Source organism: Xenopus laevis, chromosome 8S, assembly GCF_017654675.1.
Source record: "Xenopus laevis strain J_2021 chromosome 8S, Xenopus_laevis_v10.1, whole genome shotgun sequence".
NCBI classification, from domain to species: domain Eukaryota; kingdom Metazoa; phylum Chordata; class Amphibia; order Anura; family Pipidae; genus Xenopus; species Xenopus laevis.
Genome location: NC_054386.1, coordinates 97,309,526 through 97,328,346, shown reverse-complemented (window position 1 = coordinate 97,328,346; position 18,821 = coordinate 97,309,526). Strand labels below are relative to the sequence as shown.

Below are 18,821 nucleotides of genomic sequence, written 5' to 3'. Positions count from 1 at the left end.
GTGGTGGGGACAGATACATTTCAGTCCTCAGATTAATGATTGGCCACTGGTGAGCAAAGCTGAGAATTTGCTTTGAGTCCCCCTTTCTCAGACCCCCCAGTGCCCAGCTGCTGAGGGAAGAGATACTCTTGGGAGCATTGATTTCTGCATCACAGACATCTGGCTGGGATTCAGCTCCTGTGTCAGTTTTATGGGATGGAGCTGAAGCCACACAAACATACTGTTAACATCTCCCCTCAATTAAAGGCTTTGCTGCAGCGTTATCAGTGTATTCATCAGCGTATTTGTTTTCGGCAAGGGAAACATGTTTTTCAGACACTGATTTGTTACAAGTCTCTCAGATCTGTCAGATAGTATCTTTATAAGGTCTGTGCAGCCACTGGGACAGAATGCTCTGTTATACAGATAGCTAGAATCTCAGCTGCCATAAAGCAGGACAGGACTGCTGCTTACAATGGGGATCAGATAGGATCTGTGCAGCCACTGGGACAGAATGCTCTGTTATACAGATAGCTAGAATCTCAGCTGCCATAAAGCAGGACAGGACTGCTGCTTACAATGGGGATCAGATAGGATCTGTGCAGCCACTGGGACAGAATGCTCTGTTATACAGATAGCTAGAATCTCAGCTGCCATAAAGCAGGACAGGACTGCTGCTTACAATGGGGATCAGATAGGATCTGTGCAGCCACTGGGACAGAATGTTCTGTTATACAGATAGCTAGAATCTCAGCTGCCATAAAGCAGGACAGGACTGCTGCTTACAATGGGGATCAGATAGAATCTGTGCAGCCACTGGGACAGAATGTTCTGTTCTACAGATAGCTAGAATCTCAGCTGCCATAAAGCAGGACAGGACTGCTGCTTACAATGGGGATCAGATAGGATCTGTGCAGCCACTGGGACAGAATGCTCTGTTATACAGATAACTAGGATCTCAGCTGCCATAAAGCAGGACAGGACTGATGATTAGACATAATTCTAGGACACTCATAGAATACTTTTCTATCACTGTTCCCATATTAGCTTGCAATGCTAAAGAAGAGCCAAATCATCCGAAGAAATTTTTTTTTAATGATGAACATTTACCAGAAAGATCATTGCATGTGAAATCAAACTCTGGGCACAAGGAGAAAGTAAAGTTCACCCCCCAGCGCCAGGGGAAAGACAAAAAAGCTTACCTAGGAGAAATAAATTCCCATTATCAAAAATAGGATGCATGCTTTATTTTTTTAATTGCTTGACTGAAATCACCTCATCAGTGAGATTTCCATTAGCGCCGGAGCACCCTGCCAGAAACACTCTCCCCCCCAATTAAAAACACTCGTTGGGAACACAATAACTTAGGCAGAGAAAACAACAACTGCTCAGTAAGCCCTTTTATTAATGGTAAGTCGGTGGCAATGGGTCTTACTAAACAAACAGCCTCAAAGGACGAGGGGCGTCAGAAAGGAGGAAGTCAGTGAGGGCCTGGAGGGGATGATGGGTCCTCAAGGGGCCAATTATCTCAACCTAGTTTCTTGAGCCTCTGAGTTTCTTCACTTTTCAACTATAACTCCCTGATTTATTTCTGTTATACAAGGCTAGGTTAAGGTTCACCCTAAACAAGGTAGAAGGCCTAAAGAGAAATATAAGAAATGTGGAGCCTGTTGGCCAATCAGTGACCCCTAATAACCAGAAGAAGCAGAATGGAGAGGCTAAAGGTGTACTTTACTTTGGAGAAAGGAGCAAAATGCAAAAACACGTGCAACCACCATATTTTTTGCACTTGCTGTAACTTTCTGCTCTCCAGAACAGAATACAGAGTCTTGCGTTCCCCCTATACCTGCATATTCATGAGGGGCCTCAGGAGGGGCCAGCGAGAGGGGGCACTTAGGAACCCCCCACCTGTCCCCTAACTTGAGTGTCATTCAGATGATCATGTTAAGGAGCTCTAGTGTACACAGGTCACAACAGAACTCCCCTACTTGCTCCTTCTGGTGATGTATAAGTATTTTTATCCAGAGTGAGGTGCAGGACACAGCCAGAACCTGGGAGCAAGTGTTTTTTAAATGATTATTAAGGGTCTCAGTAAATGTCTCCTTCAGAAACCACACTAAGACAAACAGTTGCTTAGAAAAGGTCTACCTGCCACCTGCTAAAATACTAAAGGTTAACGTCTCCTTTAAATAGAGGGCCTTCTCAATGCTAAATAAACAAATAACCAATTAGATAATGGTATAACACTATTGTATAGTGGTGTTAAGAGTTACGACAATATCAAGCTTTGGGTAAGGATATTCATTCATTAAGAAGACATTTGTCCAAGCTTTGTGTGGACACTTCATTAGGGTTAGGGCTGTATACAGAAAATCCATTCTGTATGTTGAGTTTCAAAACTTTGCATACAACAACAACAACAACAAAATGCATAATCAACATTCAGTGACAATGAAGACCACCGAATGTGTTTGCCTGGTGTTCTTGGATCAGCAGTTGAGGGTGCTTAGCAAGGCACCCATGGGAGTTCCATCTCCAAAACAATATTTACTCCAACTGGTCAAACTGGCCAACTAATATGACCTTACATTCTTTTATATACTGACATGGGTGAGTGTAGAGGATTGTCTTTCTTTGTCCTATTTGCCATACTTCTAACCTACATTAATAATCAGATGACACCACATATATATGGCAACCTATGCTATCCTGCATCCATTCCTTCCCTTTCCCTCAACATAAACCCTTCCAGATGTAGAACAAAAAGAGCAAACCCAGCTTATCTGTAAATATTAGGATCTCTTTTATGTCCCTGTATATAGAATATATTTATTGTATACTGCTTTGCTGCGTGAGATTACCCAGAGTAACCCCAAAATAGTAGCCTTTACCCTTTACTCATAGTAAACCCAGAATTGTATCCTTTACTATTGTGAAAATTAAAATACTCACTAAAATAAATTGTCATATTAGTCAACTTTGTCAAGCCCCAGTGTAACTGATAGATATACATTGTTATGGACTGATCCAAATAAAAATGCTTACTAGCACCTTAAGATGATGTGTGATATTAAATAGCCGAACACTGAAAAATGAGTGTAGATAGAGTAGATAGATAGATAGAAAAGCAGCCTTATTTTAGGTGTACTAATGGGGGAGTAACTATCCAAGGCCCTGGGTGCTGGGTGCGGGGTCCCCATGGGTGAAGAGAAGATGCAGTGTGAGGGGATCCCACACAGTTCAACAAAGTAAGGGTTAAGAAATATAATTAAAATAAATAGTAAAAAAATAAAAGGCATGATCGTTAGGTTAATTGATATTTGTAGGCAACAAGGCAGGGGCACCAAGACGAATTGTAGACCATGGGCGTGTAACAGTATGTATGAGAACATACTGAACCTCCAAAAATATTAAAATTAAAGGCCATGTCTTGACAATTAAAGGAATAAAATATGCTTGATAAAATGCTTGATACCCTGGCCTCCTCTAGAGACTTCCATCCCCCTTAACAAACTGCACAGCTGGGGAACCTCTAAGCTTCTCCATTTGCTGAACCGATTCTAAAGGCAAAGGGATTGGCATTTTCCCTGTGATTGACAACCCAGAGCATGCGCTGCTGAAGTCAGGTCCAAATAGGCTCCTATCTGAAATATTGCAGAGAGCTAATGCGGCATCAGCTGCCTCCTACCAATCTCACTGTGCTCTTTTGCTTTTTAGGAACAGGTATAACCAACAGGGCAGTTTAGGGGGTCCCCGGTGGTTTGGTTCAGGAGGAGGGAGGAATGCCTCTAGTTGGGCCAAGTTATTAAGAAGAATTTCATTCTCCTTTAAGGCCTTGTCCCTGATCAGCCACTGCCGTGCTCATTTATGCCCAGACACACACCAGATAGTGGTCCTCTGGCAGGACTGTAACCTACTTCATTGTGATGCACCACATCAGTTACCCCTCAACAAACAGATTGGGGACATAATAGAGAGGAACTTACATGTGAGTCATGCGAGGGTTCATTTCGAAGGCATCTTCTGAGATATACTGCAGCCCAGTGGATGAAATTGTCCTGAGATCAAACATAACAGGGGCTAAAATGATCAACATTAATCTTTATTGTTGCAGAGGTACATGGAACATAATTAATGGTCTACGTCATATTCACCGCTCTGCCATAAGCACAGCCTTCCGAGATGGCTTTACAGATAAACCTGTGGCAAAACACTTTTTGGAGGTAGGACATAGGCTCCCTACGTTTCGTTATGTTGCCATTGATCATGTCCCCCCACTCAGGAGAGGTGGAGACCGTTCAAAATTGTTGCTCCAGAGGGAGGTGTTTTGGATCAAGAAGTTAAATACCATGGCACACTATGTTGCCATTAAAGTATCCATTATTACATTTCTATTTTGAAACATGTTGTAGAAAGCATTAGAAACATTGTTGCAGTGAGTTTTAGTTCAGCTAAGGGCGATCAAGTTTTGAACCTAAAGGTTTTTATGATCAACCTGCTCCACCTTATAGGGCTGGGTTTCTTGTCACGTGGTGTCTGGTTAGCCATAGTATACGGTGAATGCTTGTGGTTTTATTTATTTATTCACAGGTGATTCTAATTGGGATTAGTGGTCTTGAAAAAGGTCTTAGGAACAGACCGAAATGTTGACCTCCTGTTTTTAATGTATTAAATAAAATTCTGTATTTTTGATTACTTTTTAAAGGATCCACGTGTGCACCTTTATTTTGGATTTTTGTAAAATGTTACAATAGGTAGCACCGGGGTCCATTTATTGTTGGTCACGGTGTGCTGAACATATTGGGACTATATAAATAATTATATATAAAGATGGAGAGCTACTGGGGCCCTGGTGTAACATGTTCAGACTAATTATCTGTTGAGCTTTAGTTCTCCTTTAAGCAGCTTAACAAATAAGGAACTATCATAACATTTTAACTACATCAGGAAAATAGCTTAGAATTTGTTTAAAGGAGAATGAACTCCTTACCACTGTTTTAAACCAATAGACCTCCTCCAAACAATGTTATTGCCTCTGTCCCAAATGTACCACTGGCTCTCTAATAGACACGTCCAGTGTGCAAGTCTACAGGTAGAGAGCCAGAACTGGGGCTCAGCAATATGCTTGAAAGGACCAGGGTTTCTGTGTGGTGAGAGGGGTATTGGTTAAAAATGAAGGGGGGGGGAGTTCACTCTCCTGTAAAGACTAATTGTGCCTAGTGAACTGCATTGAACTTGGTCTCTCTGCTCCAGGCACATGTTGTTTGAGTTTCACCCTGGTTCCAAGGTCACGTCCTTCTCCTTCCACTTCCTGAGTCATCCATCAATCACCATCCATCAATAGCCCCGCACTTGGTGCAGAGGAAGGAGCGATGACAAGAAATATTAATGTCTCCCCATCCACAGTCAGATCTGAAGTACAGAACATGGAGAAGTACTCACAGGTTTTTCAGCTCTCTGAAGTTCTTCATATCATCCTTAGTTAGGCTCAACAAGTCCTTCTGGTTTTCTATGACTCTGTTGGAAGAGGCAAAAAACATCAATCAAAGGCAAAGGCTAAATTTCTTACCCCCCCCAGAAAAGGAAAGTCATCGAGGCTAAAGGCCGAGACGTCTGGAAAAGAGATGTCATTGCAAACAGAGATCTGTAAATAGAGACCCTTTCCATCATACGTATCTAGGCCGGCAGCCAAAAACATAGCCTAAAGAGAAGAACTTGATACAGAATCTTATAAAAGAATTTCAAAATATACTGTATATAACGTCCTGTGCTGGTCTAGATCAACTGAAGGGGATCTAATATCAAATGTTAAGAGGCCTCCTTTGCAAATTGTGGGGTAGCGTGCAAATTGCAAAAATAAAAAATAGGCTCAAATCATGCTCTTTGCACCCTACCCAGCACCAATTCAGGATGTAATTCAAAGATCTGTACTTCTCCCATAAAAACAATGCTGTCTAGGGGCAGGGGTTGGTAAGTGGGTTGACATAGCTTGTGCATCATTTAAAGATCCAAGCTAGAAAGATTGTGTTGCACCCATTGTGTAATGAAGGTTGAACTGTGAATGGATTCTAAGAAGAGCAATTTTGCCTAATCTTTGTTTTTGTGCCCCCTTTTCCAGCAGGAGTGAGAATATAGTTGTCGCGACTGCCCATCAGTAGGGATGTAGCGAACGGCGGAAAAAATGTTCGCGAACATATTCGCGAACTTGCGTCAAAAATGCGAACGGTTCGCGAACGTCGCGAACCCCATAGACTTCAATGGGAAGGCGAATTTTAAAAGCTAGAAAAGACATTTCTGGCCAGAAAAATGATTTTAAAGTTGTTTAAAGGGTGCAACGACCTGGACAGTGGCATGCCAGAGGGGGATCAAGGGCAAAAATGTTTCTGAAAAATACATTGTTGACACAGCGCTGCGTTTTGTGCTGTAAAGGGCAGAAATCACACTACGTCACTCAGGTGATGTTTCTGGACACGGAATGTGAAAAAGCTCACACAGCTAGGTGGCACTTGGTTAAAGACTGGGCAAACAATGCCTGCAAGGGCAACGTATACAGTAGTGGATACGGAATATATTATTGCTGCTGTAAAAACTTCACTCAGGTGATGTTTACGGACACGGAATTATTATTGTTATTTAGACAGAATGTGAAAAAGCTCACACAGCTAGGTGGCACTTGCATACCTCCCAACTGTCCCTTTTTTGACCACTCAACCCCCTGTCCCTCTTTTGTACTGGAAAGTCCCTCTTTTCTCTGCACTGAACAGCCAGAAAAAAAACAGTTTCTAACTTAATTGGCTTTTGGCAGAGAGCTCAGAACAGCTAACAGGTGCAAATAAGATACTTTGTAACAATTTTGACTCTGGTTGGTGCTGGTAGTGGTGAACTACTAGGAGGAGCAGCACACCAGTCCCTCTTTTCTCTGAACTGAACAGCCAGAAAAAAACCAGTTTCTAACTTAATTAGCTTTTGGCAGATAGCTCAGAACAGCTAACAGGTGCAAATAAGATACTTTGTAACAATTTTGACTCTGGTTGGTGCTGGTAGTGGTGAACTACTAGGAGGAGCAGCACACCAGTCCCACTCCCCAACACAGCTAGACTAATAGCACTGGGCTCTTACAGTAGCAAAGTAAAAAAAAGAAAAAAGAAAATAAAAGCAGTCCTTACAAGGACTATTGGGTTATTACAGCAGTCAGCAGATGAGATCAGAAGCAGTGCCCACAGCAGCTACATACAGAGCACTGCAGTAGAAGGTAGATTACTAGTCAGCAAAACTAACTAACCTAAACTCACTGTCCCTCAAATCCCTGCAGAGTTCTGTCCCTACAATACAGAGCAGTATCAAGTAGATTACTAGCCAGCAAAGTTACTATCAACTGTCCCTCAAATCACTAAACAGCTCTCTCCCTACACTAGCTCTTCCAAGCACACACAGGCAGAATGAAAAAACGCTGCAGGGCTTCAGTTTATATATGGAAGGGGAGTGGTCCAGGGGTGTGGGGGTGGTCCAGGAGGGAGAGCTTCCTGATTGGCTGCCATGTATCTGCTGCTCTGGGGTGAGAGGGCAAAAATAAGCGCCAGCTAAGGCGAACCCAAATTGGCGAACGTCGCGCGACGTTCGCGAACATTCGGCGGACGCGAACGGTCGATGTTCGCGCGAATTAGTTCGCGGGTGAACAGTCCGCGACATCCCTACCCATCAGGACACAGGGGTCCTCAATAGTCTTCTGTTTCAGCATGGTGGTCTTCTTACATTCCAAACAACCTCCCCCCAACAAAAATAAACCTATACAAATCGGATTTGGATCAGGCCCGGATTTGTGGAAAGGCCACCAAGGCCCGGGCCTAGGGCGGCACTCACATTGGTTCAGAAACACTGGGGATGCGCAGAAGATTTTTTTAATTTCCTGTGCGCCAATCCCCATTGCTCCCATCCCGATGCTGAAAATCTGAGCAAATAAAAGGGAGGGGATGGGTGATGAACGACTGGCCTAGGGGCACTTGCTATGTAAATCCAAGTTGATGGTGAATAATAACTGAGGGCCCTTTTGTTACAGCCAGAGGCTTTACACTGATTGTGTCCACCAGTGTTTTCCATAAAGCCCTATTTTAAACAAATAATAAGATTCATTCATCTGGGGAAATATGATAATATATAATATCAAACCCTAAAAGCAACCCTATGGCACATAGGGCATCTTGTCTACCATCCTGAAAAGGGGAATTGCTGAGAGGTCCTCACTTGACCTCCATAGTACTTCATGAGGACACCTCAGGGTTAATTGTTGTGCCACAGGCCAAAGCCTTGTGTAGAAATGGAATAGCAAATAAAAGAAGGTATTTATGTGATGACAGCATCCCTTTAATGCCCGAGGCACAGGAAAACTTAGTGATTTGTCCAAGGCCAACAGGAGTTGATACATGAATCAAACCAAGACCTCTTTGAGTCGGGGGCCAGTGAACTGCTTAACTGCTTCTTCTTCTTCAAGTTACATTATAAAAGTATTTCCTTGACCCGTGCAAACTTATTCGATTTTAATCGGACTTAGCAGAAAGGCGAAGTAAAAAGGCAAATAATTGAAAAACCAACAAAAAGACAAATTTGAAATACCAGTTGTGCAACCCCAGGACTCACTATGATGGCAATAGCTTTTTTTTTTCTGTTCAAAATTTTGAACAGAAGAGCAATTATTTTTTCGTTCAGAGAACCCAATTCTTGGAGCTAAAGCTACTTGAATATCACTATGGAGAGCCAGTTGTGCTGCCATCTTTTCTTTATGGAAGTGCATAATATTGCAACTTATTAAGGCTCCTTTTGGTGAGTCATCTTAGTAATTCAGGCTTCTGGAGGCCAAAAAATATGGCAATTATATCAGTTTCTGATTGATCTTATCCATAAGCCAAATATATTAATTATATGCCAGTTAGTCATATAGTGAATAAAGTCTCCCCATTATATATTAGAAGTCACCATGACAAGGTTGAAATCTTTAGAAAGGTCATGGAATATTTTCATATATTACAACAGGGGGTACATTATTTATGATAAAACACAAGTTTCAGTGAGTCATGTGATACATATGACATCACTAAGCATGGCTCTTGTTTATATATATATATATAAATATCTCCTAACTGGCTGTTTTCCCAATCATATGGCCCAAACTTCTGCATCGGCCTGTGTAGACAGATGACAAGCCTCTCAGATGGCTATTAAATTTCATGGTTGTCCCCTCAGCCTCCAGAGCGAACACTAGCCCCCCACCCCTGATGTGTGTTCTTTTAATGAAGTGGGTGTCTGCTTTCACCATGAGCTCATCGTTCCTTGTGTAAAGTGATGGGCTCCCATCTCTGTCACCTTCTGCGCCGTATGCCTCTTACTGCACTTGAATCTGTTCGACTAAATGAAAACATTGCCTGGGATTAATGGCGACTCCATATCACACACACACACTCCTCACTTGGAATCACGGAGTTATTGCTTCTGTCAATACGATGGATGGCCGGGGGTGACATCAGGGCAGAACAGGAGTATAGTCTGTGACCATCTACATGGGGGTAGGGGATTTCATTTGGCATATTATTTTAGACAACAATATTTCTTCACTATGATGGATCATCCCTTGTATTCTCAATTCCATATGAGCCCTGTCTCAGCCTACTGGGAATCATAACCCAAGCTATTATAGATGTATAATATATATGTATAATCTTTGGGAATGCAGAACCTTTTTTGTCTTTGTATATGTAGATGTGCAGACAGATGGACTGGGCAGAAAAACACAGACAGATAGACAGACAGACCAGAACATAGATATACAATGGACAAACATACAGTAGATAGACAGATTATAATGAATAGATAAACACTAGTGATGACCGGGTTAGCCTAAAATGTGCAGGATCTGCAGGTTTACCCATAGGTTGGGCAGGTTCAGGACAACTGGTTGCCCCTCCAGTGGGTTGCTGGTGGGCTGTGAGTCTAACTCTCTGCCAGCTCCTTCATCCTAACCTCCGTGTCACAACCCACGTTTCTGATGGCCACAACTTAATGCAGCAGGATAGATCAGACTCATGTTGGTGTAAGCGTAGGTTAGGGGCAGTGCAGGTCAAAAATGTTTTGACCTATACATCACTAACCGACCTCATTTAGGTGAGTTTTTGCTTCAACAACTACAGACAGGATAGTTCCAATTGATCCCGTTGCTCCTGGGAGATTCAGGGGTATCAAGGGCTTGGTTGGCTGCATATTTATCAAAAAGGAACAATAGAGCTCACCACAGTTCACCTTGCATACAATTCCTGGTGGCACAATTATAGAGTGAACCATATTTTCACCCAATGATAAATTTGACTTTAAGAATTCAAGTAAGTAGATGGTTGGATAATGTATCCTCTGGGGTTGAACTCTGTTTCTACTCCTTGATAAACATGCTCCTTAATTTCAATATCTAATCTTGTTAAAGGTTTGGGACCTAGTCGTTCCTAGTTACGCCGCTACATAACTACATGCAATTGCCTTGATTCAATTGCTCACAAATTGCTTCTTCTCATCACCGCTATTTGCAACCTGATAAACATCAACCGGCCGTACAGATGGGAATGAACAAGTAAAGCTCAGGAGAAAGCTGGCCCTTTACTATTCCAGGAATTGTTAAAACCGAGCAAGTTATATTTATATTAGATAGAGAGAGAGCCCTTATTAGCAGTGGGGTATTTTAATTCAATCATGGTATATAAGTACATCAATGTAAATTACAGGTGATTAAATATTCATAAAAGACTTATTCCCAGCAGTTATTTACAATGCCCTTGGCAATCCTGTTGTGTTTGTTACTGAATCACAGCCAACTCTCTCTGGAGATTCCGGAAAGGCACAGGGTGGATTAGACTCTTGACTTCTCTTTGTTTTCCCAGCCTTTCACGTCTCCACTCTTACTGTAAGAGGGTTCACTAATAAAGAGGTTTCAAAGTTTGGATGAGGTCAACCCAACAGCAGTGAATCATCAGGTTCCATTTATTGGTCAGCTGTTTCAAAGCAAACCTCTTATTGTTTTGTATTTATTGGTTACTTAGACTAACCTTACCCAGAATAGCACCCCTTTGAGATAACATGTATTCCAGGTCTTGGCTAAGATTGCCATCAGTTGTACAATTATCCCAAGTCTATGATGGAATGCCAAGGGGCTCATTTTTCAACAATGGAATTCACATTTTTACCATGATTCAAACTCAAATTTATTTGTTTTGATTTACTGAAACTTGAATTTTAGAGATTTATTTTAAGGCAAAAATATTTGCCATCTTAAAGCTGCCAAGGTCATGGAGAAGTCAACAGAAGTTGTCCTCTGCAAAATGTAAGAGATGTTTTCAATTCAAGTTTTTCAACTTTTTTTAGATTTCAGTTCTTTAGTAAATAAGCAAACATTGTAAAATTAGGGGGCCGATTCACTAACTTCGAGTGAAGGATTCGAAGTTAAAAAACTTCAAATTTCGAAGTTTTTTTTGGGCTTCTTGGACCATCGAATGTGCTACTTCGACCTTCGACTACGACTACGACTTCGAATCGAAGGATTCGAAGTAAAAATCGCTCGACTATTCAACCATTCGATAGTCGAAGTACTGTCTCTTTAAAAAAAACTGTCCCCATAGGCTTGGCTAACTTTTTTTGATCGAAGGATATTCCTTCGATCGTTGGATTTAAATCCTTCGAATCCTTCGATCGTTCGATCAAACTATCTGCGCTAAATCCTTCGACTTCGATATTCGAAGTCGAAGGATTTTAATTCCTAGTCGAATATCGAGGGTTAATTAACCCTCGATATTCGACCCTTAGTGAATCGGCCCCTTAGTGTTTATTCGATTTTAAAAAAATAGGGGGGGTCAAGGTGCTCACTCGGGCCTCACAAGATTTGGAAAGGAGCCATACAAGTGTGAGTTGGAGAACCTTGCACTAGGCTAGACACTTGAATAGAAGATATGATCTTAGAACAGACCAATCATAAATGTTAAACTATTCCACGATTTGGTCAATAAATGTAATTTTGAGGCGACTTTCCACGCTTCGCCGCCCACTAATATTTTTGCATAATATTCGTCTGGGTCAAAAATTGTTGCACGTCAAAATTATTTTGACAGCCATTGACTTCAATGCATTTTGCAATTTTTTTTGCCGTTTCACAAATTGTTCGGTGAAGCAAAACGGGACAGATTCGCCCATCACTACTGACGGGCGAGATTTTTGTTAAAATTGTTATTTAAATCGTTTTGAAAATATATTTATTATTTGAGTCATCATATGTTCTGAAGACCATAGTGGCTTGAAGAATATATGAACCATATATAGATAAGATAATCATCTTCAAATCAATATCATTGGGAGTGGCTTGTGTCATCCCAAAACATCTTACTAGAAGATGAGTTGGCGTCCAGCTGATTTATCGCTTCCCTGTCCACCCATTAGTCAAGACATGTTTCAGTAGTACTTGCTCCTCATGAAGGAGAGCGCTAATAGCAAACTCAAGCAACCTACCTCCCTACTGTCTGACATTATCCTGCTAATTGAGTTTCCCCTAATGCTTACATCGTCACAATTCCATCCCAGGTACCATTTCATCACTGTACTATCTACTGGGAGAGGTATGGAGAGAGGAATCGTATTATTGTGTACATTAAGGGGTTATGGAGAGATACATGCTTAAAGGAAAAATAATCATTAGAGTTTTTATCTCTGGAGCTGAAAGGTGGCAAGGTCAGTGGAAAAATGAAAATGTTTTGCTTTTACAGAAAGGTTTATATGTTAATTTATTCATGGGACAGACCTCTGAAGGTGCAGCAGATGATGATACAGTACATAGCAAATGAGCTTCAGCTTGTGAACAGTTAGAGACAGGTCAAGGATAATGGATAAAGGAGTAGGACGTGAGTGTTTCCTTGGCTAAGCAGGATCTATTCTGGAAGATGTTCCATGGGATTGTTGTTTGGGCTGTTCCACATTTCATTGTTGGGTCTTGCTAAAAGGAAAACTGGTGCTGCAATTAATTAAGAACTGTTGGATACTAAGATCCTTTGAGAAATTAGTTGATGGACCTTAGTTTCCAGAAGAACATTGAAGTTCCAAAAGAGCAGTTCAGTTTCTGTGGCAACATATTTCGACAATTCAAATGACTGGAACAAACTGACAGGTCCTATCTGCCCAAATCTGTCATACACTTAATTATCTTCTATCTCTCTGTTTAGATCTGTTTATCTTCTCCGAGGCCGCTCTTGGCCACTTCTGACTTCCTCTTATAAATAGATCAAAATTTATGTCCAGGGATGAGATAGTCCCAAAAGGATTGGGAATATGAGGGGCAAACCGTGACCAAAGATGGCATATTTAGTGAGATTTGGGTAGGGCATGGTTATAGATGCAATTGGGACACAGAGGAAGCTGAAATAGGGAATTGGGCCTGATTGGTGGCAGTTGTGGACAAATCAAGTAGGGAATATAAATTTACAGTCAAAAACATTGCCATTACATTTTCAATACCGGGTCCCAGCCTTGGCTGAAATTTTACTGGTAAAATACAGACCAAGTAGCAGCGCAAACTCATGCAAGTTTAACATGTCTGATCTACTACATTTAATCTCTGAACATCAAAAGACATTAGGGTAGTGATATACATTAGATAGCTTTAAGAAGGGGTTGGATGGTGTTTAGCAAGTGAGGGAATACAGGGATATGGGAGATAGCTCATAGTACAAGTTCATCCAGGGACTGGTCCCATTGCATTTTGGAGTCAGGAAGGAATTTTTTCCCCTCTGGGGCAAATTGTAGAGGCTTAAAATGGGTTTTTTTTCATCTTCCTCTGGATCAACTGGCAGTTAGGCAGGTTATATATAGACTTAAGGTTGAACTTGATGGATGTGTGTCTTTTTTAAACCTAACTTACTATATTATTATGTTACTATGTTACGTAAAAAATACATATACATTTTTTTAACCAGTAGCCAGAGTGGTGTCATTAACCAATATGTAGGAGTGCCGGCAAATTGCTAACTTGTCTGTGCCCCAAAAAATACTTAAAAGATATCTGTTTGCTATTTGAGGTTCAAATATTAAACTTCTATAGGGATGGGGACATGGGCTGCCCTATTATCTTCCTAATTAATTGGTTATCATTACATTTATAGGCCCCAGTGATCCTAAGGGCTCTTACACATGAGCGTTCTGACCTGCGCTCCCCTGCGTTCCATTTTTTGGCGTTCAGCCGGAGCGGAGCGCAGGAATAGACGCAAGTCATTATTTGAAATGGGGCTGTACTCACTCAGGTTCAGACGCAACATGCTGCATTTTTCCTGCGTTCGGCGCCTACACGCGCCTGAGTGAGTACAGCCCCATTTCAAATAATGACATGCGTCTATTCCTGCGCTCCCCTGCGGCTGAACGCCAAATAACGGAACGCAGGGGAGCGCAGGTCAGAACGCTCATGTGTAAGAGCCCTAATTGTAACTTGACGTTGGCCCCTGTGAGTCCTGACACCTGTAACTAATTAGTTGTTCCTGTAAGAAGCAACGGCAGCAATAACCAGTAATAGAATGTAAGCTCTGTGCACATGGGAGAATTAAGGCAGAGAACTAGGTGCTGAGTTACACAGACCTTTCCTGGGAGCAGAACCTTTTAGCAGAAAGCAGATTAGCTCTAATAGCCTCTAATGCTGTTGGGACTCGATTAGAAGCAGTGATTAAACTTGGCTGCTCTTGGGTCGATGCTGCTCGAAACTCCCCAAGCTTCCTTGTGTAAATACAATATACTGCTGTATTCTGAGTACAACACGTGTTACTGACATCTTTTAACCCTGCTGCTAGGTGGCTTTCTTCTGTACGATTCACACTCAATGCTCATATGGTTTATGTAAAGTTGGGCTCCCACATCTTTATCCAAAATCCATATCCTACACTTCTGGAGCTTGTGTTTAATGTTAGACGTCATTGCAAAGTAAATATTACATAGCATTACACAACTGGTCATAGAATGCTGAGCTATGAGCTCCCACTGAAAGGAAAAGTCTAAACCACCAGGACTCTGAAGCTGAATAGTATTATCAACCCATGTGGCAATTCATCAGTAAATGAATTGGGTTCATTTGCACCATCTCTCCCTACTATACCTGCCATCCCACAGTCACACTCCCTTCCCAGAGACTATTATCCCACTGTTACTATAGGCACCATCTCTCCCTACTATACCTGCTATCCCACAGTCACACTCCCTTCCCAGAGACTATTATCCACTGTTACTATAGGCACCATCTCTCCCTACTATACCTGCTATCCCACAGTCACACTCCCTTCCCAGAGACTATTATCCACTGTTACTATAGACACCATCTCTCCCTACTATACCTGCTATCCCACAGTCACACTCCTTTCCCAGAGACTATTATCCCACTGTTACTATAGGCACCATCTCTTCCTACTATACCTGCTATCCCACAGTCACACTCCTTTCCCAGAGACTATTATCCACTGTATAGCTGCCTCAGTTATATACTGAATAAAGTGCCCATACACGGATTATCTAACCAGTTGAATGGACACAGTGTAAAGTGCCAAATACACATGTTAGTATAGGTTCTCTTTCTCTCCCTACACATTGCCAGGCATACAGTATAGATTGACTTTGGTTATTTGAAACTTGTTGATCCTTTTTCCTATCTGAAACAAAGATCTGAAAGATGTAAGCAATTTCCAGCCTCGTTAACCCCTGTCCTATAAATTAGGGAGGATTATAATCTCTGACAGTCTGTGAGCTGACCAGCAGTCTAATGGAAACCATGCTGCTCTCTACATCGCTAATGTCATTGGCTAAAGACCTTCCAGTCTCTCTCATCACAGCCAAGGAAGATCAAACAAGCCGAGCTCCTAATTAATACAGCGGCTTGCTAATAGAGCAGTTAATGAGGATTTACAGGTCACCCTTTTCATTTAGGCTTCATAAGAAGGTTAACGTGAGAACACAGCCCTGGGGTGCAGAACAAAGCCAGGGAGAGACTGGGCACATGGGCTGGATCCACAGGGATGTGAGTTTAATGATTCATGAAACAAATTAAGGAAAGGCAAGGGTCACTTTAGCCCACTAAGTTTATTTTCCAGTCAACCCCCACCTCCGTCTCAGTTCCTTCATTAATATTTAATATCCGTTCCATTCCAGTTCATTTCAAAGTTTACGACCGTGACAAAGAATCTCTGCCCAGCATAAAGGATTTAATATGGTTTTCATTGCCATCATTGCTGAAAAAAGGGGTTCTAGTTGATACCCCAAAAGTATTGGGCGTACACATCACTCTCACGTAGGGTTGCCACCTTTTCTGGAAAAGAATACCGGCCTTCCTATATATTTATCATTTTTCCCTATTAATAACATTGGGACCAACCATAATTTATACCAACCAGGCCGATAAAATACCGGCCATGTGGCAACCCTACTCTCATCCCAAGCACCAGATCAGGCGTGGCTGTAAAGTCAGACTCACTGGTACTAATCCCATGAAGTGCATCTCCATTCCTTGTAAAATGTTGCATGTGAACATTGCTTGAGATTTATTTCTTTGGAGACAAAAAGCCGGCACCGGATTCGCTGGGCGGGCACCCCTAGGCCGTGCGCTCTGCGCGGTTCTAGCACCCGTCCGCACTACCACACTCTGGCGCAAAAGCACAGGCTCCCCACAGAGTGGCTGGGCGGGATGCCGCCCCCAAAAATGTGCCGCCCTAGGCCCGGGCCTATGTAGCCTCGCCACAAATCCGGGCCAGCAAAAAGCCCTATTATAAAAGACAGCTACACCCTAAATCATGGGGGGTGCCAATCTGTTAGACACACCCCCACAACTCTCCTTTTGCCCTACCTCCTACTCCATGCCGCCCCCACCCATCTTAAAGGGGAACTATCGCGAAAATGAAAATTCAATATAAGATTCCTCATACTGAAGTAAGAAATGTTCTAAATACAATCAGTGAAATATTCTGCGTTGTTTCTGAAATAATCAAGTTTATGTTCACTATTCCTCTCTCAACATCTGTTTCTCTTCATTCTCTCTTCATGCAGCAGTTGGGTGTCAGATATTCACTGACAGTTAGATCCAATATATCTTATAGGGGGGCTCCTTTCCTATAGGTTCCCCATAGGCTAAAACAGCAATTTGGCAGTTCGGCAAATGGTCAAAGTCGAAGTTTTAAAGAGACAGTACATGATAAATTTCGATATTCGAGTAGTCAAATTACACAAAAATAGCTTGAAATTCGAATTTTTTTACTTTCGAATTTTCACTTCGACCCTTGATAAATCTGCACCTTAGTGTGTTCATTCTTGAAAAAAATTGCTCACAAATGTAGGCGCTGCAAATATCCCTAGCATAGCGGGCGATGCCGCTGAAGAATGCTTACCTGCCTTCGTAAGTAACCGAACGCTCACTTGTTAAGCGATTTTCCTGCTCTAGGAAGCCACACACGGCACACCCCATGCAAAATTTAAAGCACATATGCACACAATTAGCGACCGTGTACATACGCTCTCTGTGTGTGACATTGCAACGTGACGTTTCCTAGATTGGCGGAAGTTCAAGCTGGGCCGCACTCATATCCATCCTGGGCCGCGGGTTGGACACCCCTGAATTAAAGTCACTGGGCAGTGCCAGATTGTTAGGCACCTGTTGTGATTTTGGGTTTAACAACATAAGGAGACCCATAACAATGTACTTGTGCACTGGAGGGATTATTTTATATACAGGTCTTGAAACTGACAGGGGGAATTCTAAAGTAGGGGGGAATCAGTTTGTCTAATCACATTAAAATCCACTGAACATGGTCACTATACAAAGGAACACTGTCAGCACAATCAGTTATTTTTTTTAACTGATATCCTCTATGTTGCCCTTCCAGATTGACAGATACGGCCCATCATTAAAACCAGACCAACATATCCACCAATCAAACATGTGCTACTGGGCTATCCCTTCCAATCAGTCTGTTGGACGTCCATGTCCTGTTCATCTTGTATTGTCTGTGCCTTTAAGGCTTCAAACTGGGTCACTTCCCATTAATTTTCCTCTAGAAAAATCAAAGTCATCGATTTAATGATTAAAAAAATTAATCGGGTCAACAACCATCAAAAACCCACCCTTGCTGATACCCCTCCCCACTCCAATAAGCTGTGAAGTCAGTGACTGAGAAAGCATCTGAAAAACAGTAGAGCCAATAATAACACATCTATACAATGGTATCTCCCATTATAATAAAGTAATAGATTTTATAGGATCCTGATAAAGTATCTGAAAAACAGTAGAGCCAATAATAACATTTCTATACAATGGTATCTCCCATTATAATAAAGTTATAGATTTTATAGGATCCTGATAAAGTATCTGAAAAACAGTAGAGCCAATAATAACACATCTATACAATGGTATCGCCCATTATAATAAAATAATAGATTTTATAGGATCCTGATAAAGTATCTGAAAAACAGTAGAGCCGATAATAACACGTCTATACAATGGTATCTCCCATTATAATAAAGTTATAGATTTTATAGGATCCTGATAAAGTATCTGAAAAACAGTAGAGCCAATAATAACAAGTCTATACAATGGAATCTCCCATTATAATAAAGAAATAGATTTTACAGGATCCTGATAAAGTATCTGAAAAACAGTAGAGCCGATAATAACACGTCTATACAATGGTATCTCCCATTATAATAAAGTTATTGATTTTATAGGATCCTGATAAAGTATCTGAAAAACAGTAGAGCCAATAATTACACGTCTATACAATGGAATCTCCCATTATAATAAAGTTATAGAT

At 41.5% G+C, this 18,821-nt stretch overlaps 1 protein-coding gene across 1 annotated transcript in view; it reads right to left on the bottom strand.

Annotated features, from left to right (window-relative positions):
- ntrk1.S (neurotrophic receptor tyrosine kinase 1 S homeolog) overlaps window positions 1-18,821 on the bottom strand; it is a 61,310-nt gene that overhangs the window by 31,627 nt on the left and 10,862 nt on the right. Inside the window, exons 2-3 of the mRNA XM_018233480.2 lie at window positions 5,422-5,496; window positions 3,966-4,037 (exon numbers count right to left, since the gene is read on the bottom strand). Of these exons, the coding sequence (XP_018088969.1) occupies window positions 3,966-4,037; window positions 5,422-5,496 (147 nt within the window). The remainder of the gene's footprint in view (window positions 1-3,965; window positions 4,038-5,421; window positions 5,497-18,821) is intronic.